Source organism: Herpailurus yagouaroundi, unplaced genomic scaffold (genome assembly GCF_014898765.1).
Source record: "Herpailurus yagouaroundi ecotype Mexico unplaced genomic scaffold, PumYag 139, whole genome shotgun sequence".
Classification (NCBI taxonomy): domain Eukaryota; kingdom Metazoa; phylum Chordata; class Mammalia; order Carnivora; family Felidae; genus Herpailurus; species Herpailurus yagouaroundi.
This window is the reverse complement of record NW_024412394.1, coordinates 82,305,105-82,314,786: the sequence shown is the minus strand read 5'-3', so window position 1 is coordinate 82,314,786 and position 9,682 is coordinate 82,305,105. Positions and strand designations below refer to the sequence as shown.

The following is a 9,682-nucleotide window of genomic DNA, read 5'->3' as shown; positions in this document are numbered from 1 at the left end:
TCACCTCCATCACGCTAAAACGGGATTATCACCTCCATCACGCTAAAGTGGGATTATCACCTCCATTACGCTGGCTATGCTACTTTTGTTGACGCAGTTTCAGATGCAATGAATATTCTGAGAAACTCTATAATACTGCAGACTCATTTTAACATTCCCCTTAACTAAAGGTGCCTGTTTGGCTCAGCTGGTGAAGCATGCAAGTCTTGATCTCGGGGTCATGAATTCAAGCCCCACACTGGGCATAGGTTACTTAAAAAAAATATCCCCTCAACTAAAACTAAGTCATGGTCTTTTTTTTTTTTTTTTTTTTTTAAACTGATGGATGCTAGACCACGTCTCCACCATTTTCTATTGCCCAGCTGATGCCACATAGTACAGGCATGTCTAGCAACACATTTAAGGATATGTCTATATACCTTAAGAAAAGCATTTCCCATACAAGGTAAGTGACCAGCCATTAGATAGACACTTATTAGGGCACACTAGGTGCTGGAAGCTGGGAACCCAAAGTTAAATGAGACACACCAACATTATGCCACTGTCATCCTTTACCCAAGATTATGTATATAAAACAAGGGTGAACGGCACCTTGTAGCTCTCAATAAACTGTTATTGTTATTATTATGATGACAATCATCAGTTATATGTCAATATTCTTTTATTTAAAAAACAATTTTTTTAATGTTTATTTATTTTTGAGAGAGAGAGAGAGAGACAGAGCGTGAGCGGGGGAGGGGCAGAGAGAGAGAGAAAGAGAGAGAGAGAGAATCCGAAGCAGGCTCCAGGCTCTGGGCTGTCAGCACAGAGCCAGATGTGGGGTTCAAACCATGAACCACGAGAATATGACCTGAGCTGAAGTCGAATGCCCAACCGACTGAGCCACCCAGGCGCCCCTATCAATATTCTTTTAAAAACTATGACAGACTTTTAAAATGAAAATACTGGGGCACCTGGGTGGCTCAGTCGGTTGAGCGTCCGACTTCGGCTCAGGTCATGATCTCACAGCTCGTGAGTTCCAGCCCCCTGTTGGGCTCTGTGCTGACAGCTCAGAGCCTGGAGGCTGCTTCGGATTCTGTGTCTCCCTCTCTCCCTGCCCCTAACCACTTGCATTCTGTCTCCATCTCTTTCAAAAATAAATAAACATTAAAATTTTAAAAATAAAATAAAATAATGAAATAAAATGAAAATACTACCAGATTGCCACCAATACTCACCAGTACTATAATATCTCTTCAGTTCTGTACGCCTGATCTCCTTTAACTGATTATTTTTTCTCTTTTTTTTCTCATCAGTAATATATTCCTCTTCCACAGCAATGTTGCATTTGTCTTGTTCTAAAATGACTGCTTTCACATCCTCTTTTCCAGTGTGGGTCCTTGTGGCAATAGCTGAGGCTGTCTCTGCATTTTGTTTGGCCTGTTTTTTCTTTTTCAATCTAGGAATGAGGGAAAAAAGGAAAAACACTGAAGGAAGAAATGCTTTTCTAGGAGAAATTATATTAGTTTCATTCTGTTGGGCTTTGAAAAACTACTTAACTGATATAGAAAACACTTTATATTTCTGTTAATCACATTTTCCTCTTACTGTCTTCTTTTCTAATCACTTAAAAATTCTTATTACATGAAGTCCTGGAGTATTTCCTCAATCTTATATCCTCAGTACTTACATCTCAGAAAATTATTAGGAAATCCTCCAGGCCTGGGGGAAGACTAGATTCTAAATGTTGAACATTTTTTAAAATCAAAATATACAGCTGCCATGTTTGAAGTGTTACATTAAAAAAAGAGAGAGACAGGCCCCCTGGGTGGCTCAGTCGATTGAGGGTCCAACTTCGGCTCAGGTCATGATCTCAGGGTCCATGCGCCTGAGCCCTGTGTTGGGCTCTGTGCTGACAGCTTGGAGCCTGGAGTCTGCTTTGGCTTCTGTGTTTCCCTCTCTCTTTGACCCTCCCCCAATTCATGCTCTGTCTCTCTCTTTCCCCCCAAAATAAATAAACATTAAAAAAACTTTTTTTAATTACAAAAATAAATAGAGAGAGTTTCAGGTTTTCAATGGTACCTTTGGACTGATGGGCAAACACATTTGTAAGAATAAATCCTTTATAACTGACTCACACACTGAGTGTAGAACTTTGGCAAGCTGGCTCAGGTCCGAGCAATTCTTTTCCTTTATACATAGATGCTAGTGGTACCGAAGAGAGAGCTGCATTTCCAGAGACAGAAAATGCCATAATGACAATATATATAGTTATCATTATCATTACTAATATCAGAGCTGACTGATACATTAGTTAACATATTTGATGTTTTCAATTCCTTACTAACTCAAAGATGTGTAAGAGATGAAGTTTATCATAATTTGCTGAGATCCAATAACTCAAAATATTTTCCAACTGAGGTATCACTGTAATTAACTGATGTGTCACTCTGTACTTACCAGGCCTTCTGAAGAATGTTTTTACCTTACCAGAATATAAAGAACAAGGGTCCTGGCCTCTACTACACATGGCAGTCTGCTCCAGTGTAAACATTTTATTTATTTATTTTTTTTTTAATTTTTTTTTCAACGTTTATTTATTTTTGGGACAGAGAGAGACAGAGCATGAACGGGGGAGGGAGCAGAGAGAGAGGGAGACACAGAATCGGAAACAGGCTCCAGGCTCTGAGCCATCAGCCCAGAGCCCGACGCGGGGCTCGAACTCACGGACCGTGACCTGGCTGAAGTCAGACGCTTAACCGACTGCGCCACCCAGGCGCCCCAAGTGTAAATATTTTAAATTAGGACTCTTTTTGCTCCCTTTCTCTTTACACACAGTCACTATCTTTGACACATACATGTCTATTTCCTTTGCTCTCTGGAGCATTTATACAATTCAATGTTGGGCAAGGATAAAGAAATGTTTTGGGAGAAAAATGAAATTCCCGCAGGAATAATACAGGGACTAAGGTTAGATTTTATGCTTCTTTGCTTTGTGACATCGAACAAATCCACTTAACAGTTTGGAGAGGTCCCTCACTGAGGCCTCGCTATTTAATTGGGTCCGATTGAGAGAATATGTGTCAACATGCAACACAAATAAACAAACAGAAATAGTAAAATATCCCCTCACATCATCACATAATGACATGAGAACTAAGCATGGTAAGATACATAATACATTCAGCTTTTGAGGTAAACTCTCATATTCCAACAAAATATTTCAACTAGGCTGTAATTCATTGAACACTTAGCAAGCAGTCACGTCCTTAGACTCTAGCTGGCTAATAAATAAGCATATGGCCTAGGAGAAAGGACAGCTGGGCAAAAATCATAGATGAACATACTCCCCATCTCTTAGTTTAGCTATCTTCTTATGTTTACTTGTTAAACCAAACCACAAACAAAACCAAACTGGAGATTCATAAAAAGGAGTTCTATTCAGTAGACATGTTTTTATTTTCTAACTTCAGATTCTAAATTTTTTTTTTCTGGTAAGAGCCAGTAGTTCTTCACAATGTTGAGTCAGATAATGTTCCTAATAAAACAATTTCTCTCTCGATCAAGATTATTATATGTGAGGCTGAAATTCGTATGCAGTAACCTAGACATCATGAAGAGATTAGCACTTTGCTTAGGGAGGTCTATGCAAAGAGCTGATCTCTGTATCCAAAAAGCTGGCTATGAATGGGCTCATCTTCTTCTGATACACTGGCTTCTCAAAAACATGCTTGAGATGAACCTTACTGACACTTCCAAAAATCATTCCTTCCAGGAGGAGAGAAAAGAGGTGTTAAAAATTAATTCTACACAGCCTGAGATATGTTGCTTGTTCCTCTTCTGGATTTTTCCACTTTAGGTTGATGTAAACGTCCTCATTTCACAGTCCCCATGATAATTAAACTCACTCAGATCTAGGGCACATATTTTGATGAACAGCAGCACTCTTTGGGGACATCTCATTAGAGACTGATTTTCACACGTGGAAATAACAAAATGGGATACACTGTTTTATTCATTTGCCCCTTTTCTGCACAGACCATTAATGTCAACACATATAGCCAAAAGTAATTGTTTAAAGAAAAAATGCTAGGAAACAGCAATACCAAACTTGTTTAACAGAAAACAGAATACAATTTAATACTTCACCAGTTTTACAATCAGCTACATCTTTTGTTTTGATTAGAGTACTCATGAGAATTTATTTCTCTGGAGTTTATCAACATGGTTAGAACATTCTGATCTTGTAACTGGAAATCGGATGTGAGTTTGGGAAGCCCACTGTAAATTCTTTCTTCAAAGCATGGAAGTACATTTTTAACCCCGTGCCTAAGAGGGAAAAACTGCCATCCGATGTCTGTGGTACAGTTAATACTCTTCCAACGTTCCTGTTTAGGCCTTCTCTGTTGTTTTGCAGGTCAATATCTATCATGGTAAGACATGCTCACAATAGGGTTTTGTTATCACTAAATTAAACTGAAAACAAAAGGTTACACAAGAACATAAATGAAGCTTTTTCTAATGACACCAAATGTACAGTTGTTCATTTTGTGGACCAAAAAAAATACTTAGCAAATCATCTTTTATTTTTTTAAAGATTTGTGGGGTTTCTAAAAAAAATGTTTGCTTATTTATTTATTTTGAGAGAGAGTGCATGCACGCAAGGTGGGTAGGGGCAGAGAGAGAGAATCTGAAGCAGGCTCCGAGCTGCTGTGGGGCTTCAGCCCCAGGAACCAAGAGATCATGGCCTGAGCTGAGATCAAGAGTTGGATACCTAGCCCACTGAGCCACCCTAGAGCCGCACTTGGCAAATCATCTTAAGCATATGAATGACTGTAAACAATGAGACATATTTAAATTTGATGGCTGTGAATATGAGTCCAAAACCCCACTTTTATTTTGTTATGCTGCATTTATTTTTCTTTTAAGAGATCATAATTACATAAAACAAAAATTTTTTAATGTTTATTTTTGAGAGAGATACAGAGCGTGAGTGGGGGAGGGGCAGACAGAGAGGGAGACACAGAATCTGAAGCAGGTGCCAGGCTCTGAGCTGTCAGCACAGAGCCCCACGCAGGGCTTGAACCCACAAACCGTGAGATCATGACCTGAGCTGAAGTCAGATGGTTAAGTGACTGAGCCACCCAGGTGCCCCACATAAAACAAATTTTACTACTCAGTCTCCTCCCACTACTAAAACCAAGCCCTGTCAATTCTGTTTCCTAAATCTTTCCTTCTCAAATTCATCTTCTCTTCTTGATCTCCGCTCCCACTAAATCATTTCAGGTTTTCATCATCTCTCTGGACTATTTTTGACAAGATAATTATTCTTTGTTTTATTGTAAAAATTATACTTGTTCATATTCAAAAATATTAAAAATGCAGAAAGGTAAAAAAGAATAAAACTTAAATGAAATGTTACCACTAAGAAGCAACCACTGTTTGGGAGAGATAACAGCAAATCCAGAAGCTGGAGAAATCACACCTTCCCCGAGGGCAGAAGAATGAGGCAGTATGGCTCCGCTGTCTTGACCCTGACCTCTTCTTTGTACCTTCCTTATCCTTAAAGGAATATTAAAGGACTTATTCTGGAATCTCTTGGCTTTTTTTTTTTTTATTAAAATTGTGTGCACCTGTAGGGCATATGCACACCTCACTTTTCCCTGCTAGCACCCAACCCAGAGTTAGCAGACTTAAGAAATAAACAAGGTGATATTGCTAAAGAAAGCATTTTTAGTAGCTGGATTAAAAAACTGTTTTCCTCTGAAGCATTTTCCTTTACTAAAGGAAGTAAGCTCAGGGTTCTGGTAACAATCAGAGGCAGGGCCTTGAGCAAGTTCCTTGCTTTGTCTCTGCAGGGCTCCTCTGTCACTTGCCCACATCCAGTGGAATGAAACAAAAAGGCATGGAATGATGAGAGAGGGCTTTCTTTAGCACCAGAGTGGAAGCTTCACAAGGGCAGGGATGTGTCTAGGTTTTGTTAAAATGCCAAACTCCCAGGTCCTCTCCATGGTACACATTAGGTGCTCAGTAAGTATTTCTTGAATGGATGAACAAACTTGAATACATTCTGATTTGGTTGAGATCTGCTTTCCTACGAACATGCCATTTCACAGTCTTCTTAATTAGCAGCATGTTGTCAAAAGTAAACTCACATCTCCTTATTAATCTCACTTGATTTAAAAACAAAATACAGGGGCTCCTGAGTGGCTCAGTCAGTTAGGCATCTGAATTCGGCTCAGGTCATGATCTCACGGTTCATGGGTTCAGGCCCCACTGTCAGGCTCTGTACTGACAGCTCAGAGCCTAGAGCCTCTTTCAGATGCTGTGTCTCCTTCTCTCTCTGCTACTCCCCTACTCATGTTCTGTCTCTCTCTCTCTCTGTCTCTCTCTCAAAACCAAAAATAAACATTAAAAGAAAAATTAAAAAAAAAAGAAAAGAAAATACATTAGCCACATATAATTTAAAATGTATTAAGCTATAGGGGCACCCAGGTGGCTCAGTGGGTTAAGCGTCTGACTCTTGGTTTCAGCTCAGGTCATGATTTCGTGATTCGTGTGTTCAAGCCCCCATTTTGGGCTCTGCGCTAACAGTGTGGAGCCTGCTTAAGATACTCTCTCTGTCTCTCTCTCTCTCTCTCTCCCCTACACTCTCTCACTTCCTTGCTCTCTCTCTTGTGAGTGCTCTCTCCCTCTCAAAATAAATAAACTTTAAAAATAACTAACTAAAGTGTATTAAACTATAGAGTTCTTTAATTAATATTAAATTAGTTCTATCTGACTCTTTCCCTAATTCCACAGTTCCAGGTCCATGTGCTTCTGTGGTAAGTGCCATAGACATAAATATCTAGCACTGCATTGTCCAATATGGTAACTATGAGCCAGCCACTTGTGATTATTAGTTCAATTAAAATTAAATAAAAATTTAAAATTCAGTTCTCTAGTTGCAAGAGCCACATTTCAAGAGCTTAACAGACTAGTGGGTACTGTAGTGAGTGACAAACATATAGAACATTTCTATCATCACAGAAAGTATTGGATAGTACTGACTTACAACTACTGATTCAACAGTCAGCCCTATTAGACTAAGGAAAGAGTGAAGATAGAAATCATTTAATATTTAGATATTAATAATTATTATTATGTAATTATGTAATAATAATTAATAATAACTAATAATAATAATTTGGTATATGCATAGGGTATGTCAACAAGGGTACACACAAAACAACAGTAAAGTGAGTTTCTGGCAAGAGTTAGTGGCTGGGGGGAAAGAGAGTAAGAAAAATTACTTTTCATTGTGTTCTGTTTGTACCTTTTGGATTTTACACTGTGTATAATGGTCAGAAAAATATATTTTTTAAGTATTTAGTTTTTGAAGTCTCTTCCCTATGATAAGAATAGTTTAACCCATACTGCCAAATTTTAAAAATCGTTTTACTTTTTAAAGAAGATTATTACAGAAAGTTTGAAAGAGGTTTTTCTAACAGAAACTACTACTGAGTTGACTAATGAACGAGACACCATGCTATGTACTTTATAAATATCATCCCAGCCTCACAAAAGCCCAACGAGGCAGGCAATCTTATCTCCCTGTTACACAGAAGAAAAGGAAGGCTATGGAAACTTAGGGCCATTTCCCAAGGTCACAGGGCACAGTTAACTGGTAAACCAGGAATTCACAAAGCCAGATGTCAGTCAATAACCTCAGGGCCTCCCCAGTCCACTCCTACAATGCTAAGGCACCTATGTATATCTTGACTTTAAAATAAAATTCACTGGATTTTGGAAATTCTATGAACTATTTGAGGGAGAAGTGCCTGGCAATCTGGTGGGCCAAGAACATGCTTGCAGGAAGGAAAGATTTCAATTCTGGGCTTGGCTCTCCATGTAATCTGCTATGACCTTCTTTGAAAACATGATCAACCCTCTAGCACTCTTCTAAAGTAAAACAAAAGCAAGAGGCTGATGACATGATTTTCAAGCTTTGGTCTGACTCCTACAGTTTACATTTAGCTGAGATTAAGAAATGTGCTAAAGCAGTTTTGAGGTTAAAAAAATCTTTTAGGGGCGTCTGGGTGGCTCAGTTGGTTAAGCGTCCGACTTCGACTCAGGTCACGATCTCAGTTTGTGAGTTCGAGCCTCGTGTCGGGCTCTGTGCTGACACCTCAGAGCCTGGAGCCTGCTTCGGATTCTGTGTCTCCTTCTGTCTCTGCCCCTACCCCACTTGTGCTCTGTCTCTCTCCGTCTCTCAAAAAGAAATAAATATTTAAAATAAAAAATCCTTTTAAATCCAAGCTGAACCTTCCCAAGACTCTGCACTCCTCTGTGCTCCCTCACACCTGAGTGCATTTTCCTTCCACTGCAGCTTCTGTCCTGGGAAAGTCCAGAGGCCAAGTTAGAACCACTGATATGTGAAATCACTGTATATGAACCATTCACATAAAAAGAATATTAAAAAAAAAGGTTCAAAAAAACCATAAGGGCAGTATAGTTGTCTTTTTGCTTTTTTAAAAAAAATTTTGTTTTGTTTTGGTTTTATTTTCTTTGAGCACACACCTTAGTGTCTCATTTCATTCAGTTACAGCTTAAGAGGGAATGAGATTTGGTGTGTGAACTCCAGAGAATTAATGAAGAAAAGGAAGCCATACAGGAATAAAGGTTAATTCAGTATAACTTTCTAACCAAGCAATCCAATAATGGAACTGGCTGCTTCATAAAGTAGTGTTCCCCATCACTAGAAGTATTCAAGCAGGTCAGGTCCAAGTTCTGACCTCCAAAACCAAATGGGACTGCCCTGCCTATTTTTTTTTTCCAGATACAATTGACATAAACATATTAGTTTCAGGTAAACAACATAATGATTCGATATTAGTATATGCTGTGAAATGATTACCACAATAAGTCTAGTTAACATCCGTCACCTCATTGATGTAACATCCGTCACATCATTACAAAATTGTTTCTTGTGATTAGAACTTTTAAGATGTACTCTCTTAACAACTTTCAAATATGCAATACAGTACTATTAACTATAGTTACCATACTGTAGATTACATCCCAGGATTTATTTATTTTATGACTGGAAGTCTGTACCACTTTCACCCATTTTGCCCACCCTCCAAAATACAGTTGACCCTTGACAACACAAGGGTTAGGGCCACTGACCCCCACACAGCCAAAAATCCACATACAACTTTTGAATCCCCCAAAACCTAACTGTTAATAGCCTACTATTGACTGGAAGCCTTACTGATAACATAAACAGTCAATTAACATATTTTATATGTTATATGTATTATATACTGTATTCTTACAATAGAGAAAAGAAAATGTTATTAAGAAAATCATAAGGAAGAGAAAATACACTTACAGTACTGTACATATTTATTGAAAGAAGTCCATGGGGGTGGCTGAGTGGTTCCAGTTGGTTAAGTGTCCTACCCTTGATTTTGTCACAGGTCATGGTCTCACAGTTTGTAGTTTTGTGGTTTTGAGCCCCTACGTTGGGCTCCACACTGACAGGGCAAAGCCTGCTTGGGATTCTCTCTCTCTCTCTTTCTCTCTGCCCCTGCCCTGCTCATGCTCTCTCTCTCAAAAATAAATAAAAGGAAAGAAAGAAAGAAAAGAAAGAAAAAAGAAAGAAAGGGAAAGGAAAGGAAAGGAAAGGAAAGGAAAGGAAAGGAAAGGAAAGGAAAGGAAA

At 38.7% G+C, this 9,682-nt stretch overlaps 1 protein-coding gene across 6 annotated transcripts in view; it reads right to left on the bottom strand.

The window, feature by feature from the left end:
- The window catches only part of NCOA7 (nuclear receptor coactivator 7), a 169,995-nt gene that overhangs the window by 84,646 nt on the left and 75,667 nt on the right, over positions 1-9,682 (bottom strand). For all 6 annotated transcript variants that reach the window (XM_040474561.1, XM_040474560.1, XM_040474562.1 and 3 more), the window contains one exon: positions 1,218-1,438. In XM_040474561.1, coding sequence (XP_040330495.1) covers positions 1,218-1,438 — 221 coding nt within the window. The remainder of the gene's footprint in view (positions 1-1,217; positions 1,439-9,682) is intronic.